This window comes from Malurus melanocephalus, unplaced genomic scaffold (assembly GCF_030028575.1).
Source record: "Malurus melanocephalus ecotype Western Australia unplaced genomic scaffold, MMel_1.1 scaffold_130, whole genome shotgun sequence".
NCBI lineage: Eukaryota > Metazoa > Chordata > Aves > Passeriformes > Maluridae > Malurus > Malurus melanocephalus.
Genome location: NW_026623362.1, coordinates 727,728 through 745,119, shown reverse-complemented (window position 1 = coordinate 745,119; position 17,392 = coordinate 727,728). Strand labels below are relative to the sequence as shown.

At 40.4% G+C, this 17,392-nt stretch overlaps 1 protein-coding gene across 2 annotated transcripts in view; it reads left to right on the top strand.

Annotated features, from left to right (window-relative positions):
• The first annotated feature begins 2,164 nt into the window (after window positions 1–2,164).
• The window catches only part of SLC25A13 (solute carrier family 25 member 13), a 99,752-nt gene continuing 84,524 nt past the window's right edge, over window positions 2,165–17,392 (top strand). Inside the window, exon 1 of one of the 2 annotated variants that reach the window (XM_057370670.1) lies at window positions 2,165–2,213. In XM_057370670.1, coding sequence (XP_057226653.1) covers window positions 2,202–2,213 — 12 coding nt within the window. In that variant the 5' untranslated portion in view covers window positions 2,165–2,201. Of the gene's footprint in view, window positions 2,214–4,368; window positions 4,388–17,392 lie in introns of those variants that run through there. The other variant, XM_057370671.1, reaches the window with a different exon arrangement.

The window sequence follows — 17,392 nt, the reverse complement described above, 5'->3', positions numbered from 1 at the left end:
CTAGAAAAAGCAAAGGATATTTTTTACAGTGAGAATGATGAAACACTGGAACAGGTTGTCCAGAGAGGTGGTAGATGCCCCACCCCTGGAAATATTCAAGATCAGGTTGGATGGGGCATCTACCCATTCAATATGATCTTGAATAAACTGAGTAAATCAGTCTGGTTGAAGATACCCCTATTCATTGCAGAGGGCTCGGAATAGATGACCTTCAGAGATCCATTCCATGATTCTATGATTCTATGTGTTAGAAGAGCTCAGGTACTGTTGCATTTAAGAAGCAATTGAATAAGGCTTTCCAGGGTCATCCTTTTTCACTTACCTCTGAATTTCACCACGAGTCTGCTTGAAACATAGGCAATTTTCCTTGTTTTTCCTTCACAATTGGCTCAAGACCATGTGGCAATATAACATGAGAACTGTAGTAATTTTCTTAGCAGTCTTAAATGAAAAAAAATCCCATTGAAGCCTGTTTTCACAAAAACAAAGCTCAATAGGACTTTCAGCCTAACTTATGAATATACACAGAATGTTGTATTTATATTCTAAGACAATTGTTATGCTATTTTCTCTACGTATTTTTTCTGTTCTTAGTGGTATCATTAAAATAATCGAAGATTGTTTTCCATTGTTTATAAATGGACTGCTATTATCTATTCATTTATGACAAGGTGACAGTATTTACTTATCTAGTTTGCAGATAAGCATTACATAGTCGGTTACTTTTTTTATTGAAAAAGTGTGGTTGGAGGAAGGCTCTAAGTCTGCTTTGATCTAACTGCTACTTTCTAGGTCAGGGAGATGCAGCAAGARGAGAAAGTTTGCACTGCCTCACAGAACAGTTGAGCACATGCAGCAGGCACACAGACGTGGGACAGGTAGAACAGGAAGAGAATCCAGCAAGTGGGAGGTTTTTGCAAGAAGCTGAGACTGGAAGACTGCTGGATATGTTGCTGGGTCTCATCACCTCATCATAGGTGATGCAAGAAACTTCGAAGGTGCACACGGTAGACTGTACAATTTGTTGACGCACCAAAAGTAGTTAATTTGTTGGACTGAAAACATTAAAAGATATGCTCTTCAAAGATTTATAGCAGGCAAGTACAGGTGCGTTTATGAATCCTTGTAATCTCTCTACCATGAAGATGCATTTAGGAATCCTTATCATKCCTCTACTGTCTCTCTCTAAGACAACTGAAAGCGATTAAAGAGTTAATGGTTCTGGTTTATAATATAATAGATCTCTCTGAGATCCTTTACCTTTTTAGTATCTTAACAAAACTCAGTTTAAGAGAAAGTGATGAAATATCTACCTCAAAGCTATGACTAACTTGATACGTCATTATTAGCTCGAAAACTTGCCCTGGAGCTGTTCTTATAAGCAACCTTTTAGTTACACACGCATGGCAAGCTCTCTACCTCCTCTACCAACCCCATTCTATCCTAAAATGCCCTCRGAAGCCCGGAGCTGCAGCGGGGCTGCTCATGTGTCACATTCATGCTGACTTAGGAACTAGAATGGCGTTGACAAAATTTGGTTGAAGGCAGAGCTCATTCTTGGGACATCCCAGAACGATGCCTGGGGATGCTGCAGCTGGATGAAACATCCCTCGCACAGCACTCTGTCTCGAGGGGAAGCAAACAGCGCTGGGCAGGACAGCAGGGTTTGATGTGAAAGTGTCGGCATCCCTCCGCTGTTTGTCCCGGTGTCCTCTGAACACACCGAGGGCATTCCTTGGGCTCAGCACGCGAGTCACCAGCGGGCGACATGGTCACCATCTCCAGCGGGCCGAGAGGCTGCAGGGTCCCCAAGAGCTCCGAGTCCCCCTGGCCCGCTGGGCCACCAGCCGTRGCCGTGGAGGGACCCGGAGGGCAATCGGGCCCTTCACAGGGATGAGGCGGTGCTCGCCCCGCAATGCGGATGTTCCGCCGGTACCCGAGGCCGCATCTCTCTCAGCCTCTGCCGGCGGCCAGCGCGGAGCCCGCGGGGCCGGTCCGGACCGTGCCGGGCGATCACGGGGCCGCGGCGGGGCCGGGCGGGGGCGGCGCCCCGTCCTTGCCTGTGAGAGCGAGCGGTGACGGCCGGCGYTGGCGGGCTGGTGCGCAGGCGGGGAAGCTGCGTGCCGCGGTCGGAAGGGAGGGGAGCGGAGGAAGGGAAGGGACGGGAAGGGACGGGAAGGGGTGGCCGCGCCGGGCACAGCATGGCTGCCAAGGTAAGGCACCGCCGCGGGCGGGCAGGCGGCGGGCGGCGGCGGGGAAGGGGCCGCGGCGGGGCGGTTGCCGGGCTTGACCTCGGGTCTGTCCTTGACGAAACCCGGCGGTGGCGCTTCCTCCTCCTCGTCGCGGCTCGGCGGCCGCTCTCCGCCGGCTGCAGGGAGCGGGGGGTGGGCAGCGGGCGGCCCCCTGGCCGGCGGGGCTGGGTGCGGGCGCGGCGAGGATCCGCACCTGCCCGCACCGGGAGCAGCGGGCCTGCGCTCCGCTTGCGATGCATCATCAGCGTGAATGACACTGCSCGGCGCCTCCCGCGGCCGGTCCTCCCGTGCCGGTGCCGGTRCCGGGGCCGGTGTCGCTTTCTCCGGCGYGGCCCTGCACTGGCCCGCATTGCCCCGGCCCGGCCGCGGCTCCGCTGAGCGCAGTTGGGCCCAGTAGYGTCTCAGTGAGGAGCCCTCCGTGCGCCTACTTACACAATGTACAGATGTATAAAAATACACGTACACACGTTAAACATGCGGACACACACACCTGTTTGGACGAGAGGATGAAGGGTTCTTGGGACGGCGGCTGGCCAGTCCCAGAGTGGRCAAGATATTGGCCCTGTCCCGCTTGCAGGCCTCAGTGCACTAGTCCCTTTTTGCATTTTCTCTCTTTTTCTCTATGTACCTATTTTTACCTTCTGTTTTCACATTTGTTTTTAATTTCCAGCCATTTTCGCTTCCCAGTGCTCTCCTGTCAGGTTGTAGCTTGACTATATCAAGCTGTTTAGGCTTTTCAGTTGATCAGAAAGATAAATAAATTGATAGTTTATGTAATCCCTCAGTAGTACTCCCATCCCAGAAAAAAGATTAGCCATTGGCTATATCAAGGCCWTATCTAATGGCAGATTCAATTATATGTAATGTTGGTGTTTCAAAACTTTAATATTTGATTACTCAGATTTTTAAAAGAAATTACTCCATGTCCTTCTTCTGTTGAAGTCAGTGGTGAGACTGACGTTGAGGAAACACCAGAAAATAAAGCTTCCCGAAACAATTCAGAGCAGCACATGGCTCAGTGTGGCCACAGTTGTGTGCTCATTTATTTTAGCTAGTCTGTGACAGAGTTGCTTTGGTCAGCAACTTTCTTAATAAGAACTTAGGTTATCTGAACTGCATACTGTTTTAATGGTTAAGCAATATTTGATTCCTCATTGCTAGCATATATGAARCAGTTCATCCCCAAATCTAGTGTTCACTGTGAATCTCAGCTGCCTTATCTAGCACTTTTTTAGAGTTTTGAATGCCCACTGGTCTGTACACATAGCATATAAATTACATTTTACCAAACTATTGGTGTTTAAAGACTTAAAGTCTTCCATTCACAGTCTTTTTGAACCTTTTACTTATTTTCTCTTTGCCAAGCAGTGGTTTGTAATCTGCAATCCATTTGAACCTATACTAGTCACATATTAAAAAATACTGTATATGTATTTAATGTTTGTCTAATCAGGTGTGTGCCATGCTACACATTTGCATGGTGCCCTTTTTTTTAGCTAGATTTATTGCACAGTTCAGATCCCCAAAATCTACACAATCCTATGTTGGAAAGGCTCAGCACTTGAAGAGACACTTAACTGAATGTTGTACATTTTGGGTTACATCAGGCTTGGCAGAGAGATACCCAATARAAAGAATAATGGCTTAATCCTCATGTCATAAGTGTTCTTGGTGCATTGCAAGGCAGAGATGCACAGCACTTTGTACCCCACGGTGTACAGTCCTCACATAGCTTCCAGGGAAGGCTTCTAGTTGCAAGCTTAAGTGTGTTCTGAGAGACTTACGTTAAAAAAAACAAACAAACTAAAACTGTGAGCAGCTAGAATGGATTAATTATTACATTACTTTGTGAGACTTCAAGGGTTTTTTTTTTTTGTCTTCTTCAATTGAAACAGTTAATGTTAARCACAGGTGAATTTCTATTTTTATTGAGGTCAGTAGCAAGATGTGAGCAGMATTTTGTACTTTCAAGATAACATATGAGCACACATGTGAATAACTGCCGCGGAAAGAGCTTCTGGGCCTGAAGTTATTCACATGTGCTTGCAGGCACGGGCCTTGATTTGTGTTCTAACTTCCTCACTGATGCATCTCAGTAATGTTTGCCTTTTTCACCTCAGCCAAACAATGGACTGGTGAGTTAAATGCTTTTCCTAAAATTTTTTTGGTACATTCTCCTTGCCAGTATCCTGCATGACTGCTTCCTTTAATTTTTAATTATACCCTTTTAGGCATATGAGTCTTTGGGATTGAATGTAATTGGTCTTTGCTTGCAAGATTTCCAATGTTGACATTTTAAGCAGACTCTAGGAATTCAGTCTGTCAAAAGGAAAACCCAAATGGGATACTGTTAAGGCTACATAGTTAAGCACTCAGGTACCAAGAAATGGGCACTGCAGCCCCATTTAATTGCCTTCGTTGTATATAGTGCAATGTTTGCAACTTATACAACATTTTAAACAATGTGTATTGCACATTGATATCTTTCCTCAGACTTTGAAAGCATTTTCTGAAACTGTTTTGGGAAAACTCCACTGTAAATTATATATACACAAATTGCCAGTAAAAAACAGAGGTGCGATTTTCCAGTAGATTTTTACCCACTGGTAACTAAATTACCATCCTAGGTACTGGCTTCTTTTTGTGCATTGTGCAAAAAAAGAGGCTGTGTGGAACATCTTCATGTCAATGCACTGAAGTTTTACACAGTGTGTCCTGCTTATTTCTTATTTTTGAGTGTTTAACAATGCAGTCACAATGTTGTTTTTGTGCCCTTTAGTCAGATAGTTCCAAAGAGAATTTACACAGTCTAGCTGATGCCCCTTGCCATTCACCTGGTGTGTGTTTTACAGCAAAATTAAATGTTTGTGTTGAGTGAATGTCAGTTACCCTTGATCCCTATTCTGCTACACAGTTCTGGGCATAGCTGTTGTCTCATGCATGTGCAAAGTGTGACTTGCTGTCTTTTTAAAGTCCTTCTGCTTGGTAAAATATAAACATATTTTCAGGGGGAAGTTCTAAGGTATCTCTCAATGAGACTTCTTTCTGTAGTTGATTTTGCCTTTGCTACTTTGTTCAACTTAAGGTCAGAAACTGATATTTTTATGGAAGCTAATATATAAATTTTTAATTTTATATTTCATAACCACTAAGCTCCATTCAAACAACAGTTTGAAAACAGTTGAAAATTTCATTGATGAAAATTCAAAGCTCAAATAATTTTGGTAGATAAATCAAAGCCTAGAAAACTGTAAAAATAGCGGGCTTAGCATGGAAGCAGTTGAACGCCATTAAACTTTATCTTTGCTATGGGTAGCATGTGAATAAACTTAAGTAATTGTATGAACTGCATAATAATGATACAAGAGTTGACTTTTAAATACTGTGGACTCTCTCTGCTTCTAATGTAATTGTTTTTTGTAGATCATGTGTGAACTTTTATCCTTTGGGCATGTATTGGTTGCTCATTCTACCCAAAATGTATAAGTTATTTTAACGTTATTGTCTTATGAAGAAAGTGAACACACGTATTGCAAGATAAAAAAGCTAGCTSTTATATGACTGTTCAAGTGAAGGCATGAACCTTACATCAGTACCCAATGGGACTGCTTGCATGCTTAATTTTAATTGCATGTGTAAGTCTGTTGAAGAACAAATGCCTGACTGTCAGAAATACATCAATAATGTAACAAATAGAGATTTGTTGCTGACTTAAGTGACAATATTTGGGATCGTTCTAATGCAAGGTRAAGAAAATTTGTTATGCAGTTTTCATGTATTCAACTTTTTTTAAAATTCTCTTTTGTGGTTTTTTTCTGAAACTGTTTATTATGGAAGCTGTATCAGTGGAATTAAATGTTGTTTCTGGTTACTGCCACATTGACCTTTAAAATCCTAAACCTTGTCATATCAAAAATAGTTAGTCCCCAATCACAGGCTCATTGTATGYCTTGGTGTTAGTATAGTCACATTGAACACCCCAGTCCTGCAAGATGCATCATCTCAGCCATATTAACTGGAGTTCTGTGAGGGATTGATGCCATTGGCCCTGACTCTATGAGCCTTTCTGTCTGCAGAAGCGATCCAGTGCCTGCCCTGGATGATATGAATTAGTGAGGTTTGGCTAAGCAGTGGTTAAAATGCAGGCACCATGGAGATGCAATTCTCATTAAAAGTGATTGCAAACAATGCCGAAACTATTAGATGCTGGTACAACCATGCCACTTTGATTATTTTGCTGCYATGCTCACTCAGTGTGTCCCTTTGTGCATCATACAGCTCCATTGTGCCTCTTTGTTCAGCTCCTTCTCCCATGCTTTTTTTCTCTTGTGCTAGCAGTAGTGTGGGGTGTGCCTGGGAAGAGATTGAATTTGCTCTTCTTGCCCTCAGTCGTGCCATTCTTCCCTTCCTCCAGCAAAATGGAAGAGAAGAATTGCATTGCATTGGACATGGATTTGTTGGGCCCTCAGAAAAGAAGAGGTGAGGGATTCTGGCATCATGATGGGCTACTTTGTCCATGAAAGGAGTGGAGTCTATTGTGGACAGGCTCCAGCCACTCAGATCAGTTTTGGAGAGGAAAGTGGCTGGTGAGTAAGGAGAGAGCAATCTGTTTCCCTGAAGCACTACTGGATTTATGTACYATAGATTTAATTGTGTCAAGGCACTTAATAGTAGCGTGGTAATTTTTTTGGATGTGATAACAGTATGTAATATCCACGTGGAAATTCCTGTTGCTAGTCTGTGCAGGTCCAATGCTTGCTGATGTGTAGTTATATTTTGGATCTGTGCAGAAATGTGTAAATTCTTAAACCCTGTATGTACCATGAGACTCTTCTTCCCACTTTCTCCTCAGAAAAAAATAATATATTTATGCTGCTTATGACTTAAGACTGCATCTTGATTTCTTAAGAGAGCAGAATTTGCCTGATAGAAGGACACTGAATTTGTATGAGTKCTGATAATTTCAGATCTCTTCCAAGTACAAAGTGGCATGAATGATGACTGCAGCTGAAACAGAGGAGAAACCAAGTAATTTACTCCACTTTCYTGCCTGTCATAGTTTATGTGTTTAGTTTAATTTGGTTTCTTTTACTGCATAAATCTTTGCTTATGATGTTTACCCTCAGGAGGATTGCTTGARTCCTAGTCTCACAAAGCTCACAGCATGTTACAGGGCCCACTGGCAAGAATAACCCCAGGAAAGGCACTCCTGGAGCAACTCTGCTGTGGAAGAAGTCCGTACAGCTCTCTTCTGCAGTGGATAACTCTTCTGAGTTACTTGGAAAATAAGCTTTATTACAGTGGGGTTTTTGTCTCACTTTTTACCTTTGTCTTTGTACTACTATTTCCTCGCTGACCTCACCTTTCTTCATAAGAGCAAGGTGGGGGCGAGAGGAGGTGGTGAAAGAGTTTGCTTTACGTCTTCAATATGTGAGACACTGATGGCATGACATGCTGCAACTGCCAGTGGTTTTGGCAAGTTTTTGAAACTTCATCCTTTCCATTATAATGTCCCTGTAAGAAGAATTTCAGGGTGACTTTGCTTTATGTATAGCCTAGGAGAGTGCTACTGGACCCAGCAGTTATGTGTACTTCTTGTCTTTCGTGATGCCTGCTGAAAAGTATTTAAAGTTATCTAGATTTTATCATACTGGGAAAGTATTTCCTCTTTCTATGCAGCATTGTGTCCCAGGAGGTTAGAGGAGCTCTTCCAAATGTGCCTCAAACCACATGTTAAAGGGACTCCTGGAGCTCTAATGTAGACAAGCTTACATCTCTGAATGATAATAATGYCTCTTCTGACCAGCTTGTTTAGGCCAATATCTATTTTATTTGTCTRTGTTGTCCAAGGAGTTTGACAAGGAGGTATGTGATACTGTATTTCATGGAAGATGGCATGAATGTGCGGCTGAATTTTAGCTTCATTTTTGCTTTTGATCTATGGAATTGCCTCTGCTTTGGCTATAGAATGGCTTTACCATACTGAATAGAGCCTGTGTGTTTGTATGGTGCCAAACCTAAACTTGCATAAGGCCTCTAGGCACTACTTGACTTTGCTAATCATGCTGTTTTGCTTTAGCTACAACATAATCTTCACAAACAGAGCAACTGATGTTTTATGGTGTTAGATAACTATGGCTAGTAAAATGTAAGGTTGCATATTTTCTGGTGCATTCTCTTTCTGGAAAGTATCAATATCTCAGTCATTTGCAAAGCGACAAAGAGGTCCTTATGAAAATACTCTATATTCAATTTCTTTGGAATAAAGCAATTTCAGCTGAAGCTATGTTAAAACACTTAAAAGAACACTGTAAATGCATTTTTCATAAGTTTTTAAAATAATGTCATGCTATTTACAAGATCTTAGAAACATGCAATTGCAATTATATTTTTTACCAAAAATGTTACTTGACCTGAACAAAATCCAGTGTGTTAAAGGATGAAATTGCTCATAAGGAATGTGTTGTTGGCATTTTTCTTTTTCTCTGAAGAGTTGAAAAAAAGAAAAATTTGAGAGAGAGAGTGGCAGAGTGAGTGCATGTACACCAAACTGTGTGCATTTACAGAAGAAACAGAAGAAATACTGCTTGTTGCAGGACTAATCATATTCCTCTTGTTTGATACGTGTGAGGTCCCTAACATCAGCTGCTGGATTCATGTATTTATGATGTCTTGCATGCCTAGGCAGCCTGCAAGAAGTGTTGTTTTGCTGACCGTTAAGGTCATTCTTTGGGTCTCCTTGGAGATCTGCCTTATACTCTGGCCATRTGATAACCAATTTAGGCAAAGATGAGTTTTTGGTGTTTTTTTTTACATCTCCATGCCTAACTTTTTCACCTTTTGACTTTAGAATTAGGAAACCTACCAGAGGTGTCAGGCATCAGTACCAAAACAGCCTGTGTGCTGACTAGGGAGCATCTAAAGCAGATAGGGAAATGAAAGGATAGGGATGAAGAAAAGTCCTAGGGAGATCCTTAAACAGCAAAGTTTGCATCTCTGTTTCAGGCAGGGCCACTGTGTAGTTACAATGCAACACAAGGATCGGGGCAAGAGAAGTTGGGCAGGACCTGATTCAGTTTCTAGCCATTAGGGTACCCAGCTGGGAGGGGGGAGATTTGGATTCTCTGTTGCCAGCAGAGTTGATGCATTTTGCATGAACAGTGCCTTCAGCTGCTGCAGTTTTGGAGGGTTGCTGTGCCTGGTGCTCCCTGCCAATGTACATTAGACATGTTGCATGTGTGGTTGCTAGTTGCTGGGTGCCTGGTTAGTGTGTCTGAAATGTCTCTACATGTTCAAATCAGGGCTGTGGYGGTTCTGGATGTGCAACTTGGTGAAACTTCTGGGGTTCTAAAAAACTTAAATYGCATGTGACTTTCTGCTTGTAGATGGAATGGATTTTGCATCATGCTGTGACTGAGGTAGTGGAGCGTGCTAATGGATCTGACCCTCAGAGGCTGAGCAAAGTGGAGTTTGCAAATACACAAACACACGTTTTATTTGTAGAGAGTGCACTGAGATGAGCAGACTTGTGCCCACACAGCCAAACCTTTTAAAAATACTTTAAAAATCTTAGTATCGTTACTACTTCCATAGCTTTAGGAGCTTACTGTTCTYTTTTGAAAGCCAAGGCTAGGCTAGACTAGTTCTCTGGAACTGGTGCTTTGCCTTCCTGGTACTGGGCTGATTGTTTCTCTGTGCTCTGRTGCCAGGGTTGAACTTGCTGTAGCTGTTCTGTTGGTTGGGTTGGTGTGAAGAAGTACCTGTTTGTTTCCTGAGCTGCCGGGTCACTGCAGTTTTTAAAAGCTTGGCAGTAGCCATGAAGTTGTGATTCCGCTAAACGGAATATTAGAATAGTGGCAATGCTAGGGTAGTGTAATAGTGCTGGGRTGAATTGGAGTGGATAACTGACTCAACAAAAAGTGACACAATTTTGTTTTTCTGTTTTAGTATCTATAAATTGGTTTTGTTTGCATCAGATCAGATCAGTTCCTTAATGCGGTTCACAGCAAAGCAGCTTAAAGAATTATGTGGATGGCACTGAGCACAGAAATACCTTAAGCTGGAAACCTGYGAAGGGTTGTTTAGTGTGGCCACCATAGGACTATTTACTGCCATGCATTTATAGATGCTTTTGCATTTTCCACTGCTCAGCAGAGAAATGAGAAGGCAGGGTTTTTTCTTCTGGTAAGTRGTTTATCTGTTGTCAGCCATGGTTCATGCTAGGATAGCCATAGAGGTTATAGGGATTTTTTTCCTAAAGGTAGGAGGTGTGGTGGAAGAATGTAGCCATGGGGATGTAACTGTAATATTGCATAGGCAAAATTGTGACATTGTCGTAGAACTAATTGGTAACTAATTACCCACAAGTTATTTACATGCCAGTAGGCAACAATTTAAGTTGAAAGAAGGAAAGTTAAAAATGGAATGAAACACCAAGAAAGCTTTGTCATAATTTTTCTTTTAAATATTTRTACTCAACTCTTTAGAAATATTTTGTCCCATTTGCTCTATATGGCCTAATACCTGGACTGGTAAGAAAATATTTGAAAGGAGTTTTCCAAGGAAGCAGAAGTAAAAAATCAGACTACTGTTGCAAATGTTTCTACTGTTGTGTTGTTTTTGTTTTTTAAAAGATGTGTCTTTGATTGGCTTATTTATGTAGTTAAATGTGACCTGACTGCTTTAGGAGTAACTGCCACTTGCTTTAAGCAAGTTTATGGTGSTTTTTGCCGTGATTAGCCTAGCTGGTCCCTACATGGTTTTTGAGCAGTGCTGATCAGCCTTAGCTCAACATCGCACGCAGAAGACAACTGCAACCGTAGTCTACAGGAGTCAGACAGATGGTGAAATTCTAACTGAGAAATGAAATCTTACCTCTTCAGAAATTTTGGAAATTAAAGGCGGTTGACCTTAGTGCTGAAGATTAAGGAACCTTGAGTGCCATGCAATAATCTGTGGTTTTTTTCCTTAGATTGGTAGTTTKTGAATGATTGATACACGTGTGAATTGTTAAACTGACATTTTATCCGTATTATTATATCCATATTATTATGGCATCCATATTAAAATGTGTAAAGGTCAAAATGAAAAATGTAGCTACAGAGAGGTTTCATGCATTTGTGTTTTAGATTACTGTTGCCTTTATGACTTATGACCTCCACATGCACTTGGTCTTACTCTCTAGCAGCCAATCCATGCTAGCATCAATGATATTGGTTTCTCCCTTCAGTAGAAGACTTGATCTCAAAGRCTCTGGACCAGAGCTGGAGGGAGGATACTCTGCTGGAGACCTTTTATGAAATTTGTCTTTGTTTTGTTTTTTGTTGGTTGGGGTTTTTTGTTTTGTTTCAACCCAGGTACCATATTCAGAAAACTTAGGCAATCTAAGTTCATTGTAATAAATAGTATTACTGCAACTTGTKATTKTTTTAGTTACTCTGTAATCTATTTCCATTCTTAAGGTACAAGTTGTCTTTACTCTGCACATGCCTGTCTTGTCTGCTTAGCCTTTTCCAATTTTTGGCATTTGTACTGCTAATATTTTAGGTGGCTGTGATTGCAGTGAATAGGACAGGATCCTCTCTTGAAACTGTTAATTCTTGCTCCATAAACTGTCCTTATGACAGGTGAACGCTTCCCAGCTGTGTTAGTGCTGTTTGAATTATTACTACTTGTCTTTGATTAAAACCAGGTGCAAATAATGAAAGAAGATGTTAACACTGCATCTTACCACATACTACTAGATTGGKTAAATTTGATGTAATATGGAGACAAACACAGACATATATTTGTTTCAGGCTTGTAAGATCACCTTTTTGTGAAGTGCAGTACTTTCCAGAAAACAGATAAAAAATRTACTCCAGCACCTCTTTTGGGCATCTGGGACAGCAATGTCTGACAGCAAAACAGACTGATCAAGGAGGCAAATAGTTAATCATATGTTGTAATGTGAAGAACAAGCTTTTAGAAACAGAGCATTTTAAAGCTCATTAAATGCTTTCTGACCAGCATATATTATTTGCTAGAAGCTGCCACAATACAGAATTAAATTCACCTGCTAAGGTCCAAGTTTTGGTGAGCCAGCAATTATAGTCCTAGAGTTGTAGTTATCTGTAGAACTATTGTTAGATTATATTGAGATTAGCCTCAAATTATATAGCTGGAACTTGATTGTGTCTTCTTTTCAGAACAGAAGTATCAAAKAATAGTTTTACTTGAAGGGTATTAGCATTACACCTGAAGAATGTAGTCTTTAAACTATTTTCCAGTCTTCAGGTCCCACTGTGAATCAATTCCATGTGAAGATAATACACCCTGTAACTCTTAAAGACTAGTTTTGTTTGTTTTTTTTTAATCCATCAGTTAAAAAAATTCAGGGATTTTAAAGGCGTTTTCTGCAATTATGGGGACCTAGAAGATTAATACATGTGCTTTTTTTTACAACTATGATTGTTATGGCCTTGGTGATTAGGGTGGTTGGAGGATTGCAAAAAGTAAACTTAATTTCAAAGTTAGAATACAGAAGAAGATATGGTGTAGCTAGATGACCATGGTTAYGAGCTAACCTTATAAATACTTAGAAGCAAGACCTTATTTTCCCTCCTACTTCAGAAGAGGAGACTTGAGGGGAGACTTCATCACAGTCTATAACTTCCTCATGCTGTGAAGAGAGGGGCAGACAATGATCTGTTTACTCTGGTCACCAGTGACAGGACCCCGGGGAAGGACCTGGAGTTGACCTGGAGTTGTGTGTCAGGGGAGGTTTAGGTTGGGTATTAGAAAAAGGTTCTTCACCCAGAGGGTGGTTGGGCATTGGAACAGCTTCCCATGGAAGTGATCACAGCCCCAAACCTGACAGTTCAAGAAGCATTTGGCCAATGCCACATGGTGTGACCCTTGGGATTGGTCCTGTGCAGGGCCAAGAGTTGGACTCAATGATCCTTGTGAGTCCCTTCCAASTCAGCTTATTTTGTGATTCTGTAGTTCAGATGTTTTTGTGTAATTAGTGTTCTGAAGTATKAAAACCATGGCTGTTTAGTTAAACAACTGTTGAACAAGTCTAAAATATATCATTCCTGACTGRAACTGCACAGGGAGGGACGTGTAGGGGCTTAAAGTCTGAGTGTTTCTTACTTAGTTGAACACATTTCTTAGACTGAAAACTTTAAGAAAAGGATGAGAACAGTGATTTGATGTATTTGAATTTCACTTGTTTCCCCAATAGAGTATATTCTGTCTCTATTTGTGACACTGTTGTCTTGTTGGTAGTTCCTTTGTAATTGAAATTGATTTACTGGAATTCAGATTGTTATGTAAAATGCCATTGACCACAGATTTTTCTGGCTCCAYGCACTGTTTTGTATTTCTCTTTTCACATTTTTCAGTTTCTGTAGGTGAATACTACCTGATCTTTATTCACTGAGGTTTTAAAAATATTCCTTCCTGGAGCCAAGCTTCACTTCTATCTGAGGAGATAAGTTTAAACTTAACAGGAAATGGAAGGTTCAAAGAAGGTTCTGTGACAGGCTGGAGTTTTTTTTAGAGCTAGCTTTGCAAGGAGATGAAGAGGAAAAAGTAACTAGCTGTGCTTCKTTTTTCATTCTGACGTTGTGTACAGGGAAAAATGCCTGAATTTCAGAATAYGGAAGGGAACACATWTTTCTACCTTCCTCCTGATGATGTTTGCATATTGCCTAAAAGTACGCTTAGTCAACAGGGGAGGATGCTTTCACAAGAATGATCTTAAACCAGATGCCAATCATCCAGCTAGCAGGAGGAAAAAGATCTAATTGTCTATGTATTTAAGTTGCTGAAAGTTGCTTTAAGTTTCTTATCCCACCTTCCATGAACTCTCTCATTGATTAGAATCATAATTTTTGTGGGGTTTTGGGTTTTTGCCTCAGCCAATGGATATTTAATTSTGGGAGGTTACCAAATRTGSCCACTTCATCAAAGTAAAGCAGTARATTAGAGTATTTTAAAGGAATAAATTGCAGCAAATTATTCAGTGTTGGAGTAGCATGAGCGGCATCTGACTACATYGTTCGTCAAAGGTTGATTCTTGTTAATCAAAATGCGGGTAACATCTCCAAAACATGAAGRGCTGTCAGCAGGATCATGACACAAAGATTCTATGTCTGTACATGCAGCTGGTTTAAAGGTCTGTGTTCAAATGTGTAGAAATGAGTTCCTATACTGAGAATTAAAATCTCCTGTCTTAATGCCTCTTAGTCATGTGTGTGGTRTGGCTTTGCATTTTTTTGCAGTTCTTTTGCACCAGGTTTCCTCTACTTCTGCTTAGTCAAGTTTGGGGTCTGGTGTGTGCYCTTAATGTGGGAGAGAGGCTAGGATGTTGCCCATATCAGTAGCAGTGCAGGAGTCTCCCTACTTGAAGGACTTAATTGAAAGACGTGTTCTGCGATAGCAGTCAAGCATTATCAYCTGTCCTTTGTTATTTGACTTTCCTGTCACATTCATCCATTGCATGACCTGATATGTAGGTCTTATTKTAGGATAGAAGAGGTCTGAAAATTAGAATTCCTGAATACAAAAAGCAAGCTGTTCATTACTACTGTYATTTTTCTGTGCCTTGGAAATACAACCTATTTCCACTCTTCCCTGGATCCTTGGCTACTAAAACCTCTTGGTCACGTATTTTATTATTGTACTTCTTTATCATGTTTGACAACTACTATTTGATGAAACATCACTGATTTAACAGATCTTTGACAGAAGAAACCTTTAAGTGAGGCACTGAGTATGAAAAGCCATTAGCAAAACATAGTATGTAAAAATACTGCGTCTGCCTGATTCCTGCTCTCAGCCCATTGTGCAGTCTGAATCTGACTAGAGAAATCTTCACGTGTTTAGGAGAAGAAATTTTTGAATAATTTCACATTTCCATTAAAATAGTTTTTGTCACTGACATCAAGTCAGCCTTCCTCCTTCCTGTCACTTCACCTGTCTAAGACTGCTTGCCATTGTGTGTCAGTCTAACTGGAAACTACTTTCTAGAGATCATGAATTAGTCCCATGTTGATGCTGTTCAAAAGGAAGAAAAACATGGCAACAACAAACTTTCTACAATTGCTTTTACTAGGTCTGTTCACAGACCKAGATGTCACTTGGTTTGCATCTTTTCTTTCAAGACTGACTGGTGTGAAGCAGCAGATTTAGTCTTTTCTGCATTGTGAACATTATACTACAGAAGTTTTGAGCTTCTCTCCATAAAAAAAAAAAAAATAGTGGTGTAAAACTCTTAATGATGTAAACTCTTGCAGTTTCCTTTTTGTTTTCCATTACATACAAATCCAGTATCTCAGCTATGAGAATAGCCCAAAGCAAAATAGTTAATTCTCAAGCATGCAAACATCCATACCCAGTATAATTGAAATAGCATTATTATATTAATGCTTAAAAATTATTCTGTGTGCCTTTGACAAGTTAAAGATAATAAATCAGCTTTTTCCCTTTTTCTTGTGGGTGTGCGGGAGAGAAGGAAGTAAAGAGGATACCAAACTTTTGAAAATGATAGAAGTAGCTTAGCGAAATATGCACAGAAAGACTGCCAAATACRCTTGTTTTCTTTCAGTGTTTTTAGGAAGTTTTATACAGAATATGTGCCTACAATTCTTTTGGGCTTTGAAAAGCTGGAGATACTTCATTGTGTATGACCCACAATTTGATCAAAGGGGTATGTAATGGAAACTAGTGTGAGGTCTGGCTTTTCTGTTCACTGAAAGCTTTTTGGGGTAGTGCAGGTKGTGAAAGCTGTGAGGTGTAATGGCTCATTACCCAGTGTTTTTTGATGTAAAGCGTTAATTTTTTGTGTTTCAAAGTGGTGGATCAACTGGTCAAAAAGTAGATTTCTGGARTTCTGCTACAGTTTTGACAGTTGGTGCTAAAAAGCAGGATACTATGGAATGGACAACATGCTGTTCTGAATTCATTTTGTGATGTCAGGGTGMTGACATCAACCCAAGCATCCAAGGAATGATATGGAAGAGCTCCTGGTTACTGAGATATTGATAGAATAGTGCTAGATTTTCTCTAGTGTCTTAAACACTGCTCTGTGTTTGTTAATYTGGTATTTTTAGAGTTTAGTTTGACTGCAATGCCCTCAAAGAAAATGGAAATACTTTTTTTTTGGAAAAAAAAAGGTTTTATGCTGTTTTTCCCTCTGCTAAAAATGCTTTCCTGAAAGTAATTTTGTCTTTAAATCAAAATGTTCAGTTTGACATCATCATCATTATTTCCACTGCAGCCAAGTGTTCTCACAAAACATTCTGAGGGCAATGCAGCAGAAGTAAATGTAATGTTTTAATGAAACAGTTATTGCTTTATGCAAATATCTATGATAAAATAGACTCACAGATGAGAAGCCAAAATCATTCAAGCTAAAAGCAGAATAGTTTGTAATTAAAATGTATTAAARTGCTGAAAATGTTTCTGCAGTTTCTTAAAGAGATGAGAAGATTTTAATTATTGTTGTCAGGTMTATTACAACTTACGTGAATTATGGAGAGTTATTGTGAACTCTTTAACAATTTTGACTGAAGTGCAGCAAGTCAATGGCAGACAAACCCCTAGGATTACAGTGACTGCCTTGCATAAACAATATAGGTCTTCACTGGATTAATTTGTATTCTGACATGAAACTGTAAATTATTTCCAATACTCTCTTTGGTAGCTTCACCTTTCAGTTCAGATCTTTAGCAAGAATGAAGGTCAGACAATCACAGTGTCCTGTGGYGACTGTGTAATCTGCTAATATTTAAACATCAGGCAATTGTTTGTTGTTAACATTGAAGGTAAGAATTGTGAAATAAAATGTTTAACTGCCTTTACTTTKTACTCTCTGTCTTAAGGGAGATTATGTAATAGTTTTAAACTAAAACCCATATGACGTGAGTTGAATGAACAGTGATACCCTTGCTTAGAGGCAAAATAGAGTACGTTTGCAAACACATATTTTGGCATATGTGTTTTGAGATGACAAGTAAAAATCTTTAAGGGMGAGAGATTCTTTGTAATGTGAAAGTCCAGGTTTTCCATAGTCAGAGGTTGGTTAGCATGTTTAGTGGGATAAGTGGATAGTTACTGTGACTTGACTTCCCATAGATCTTGACCAATGCTTCCCA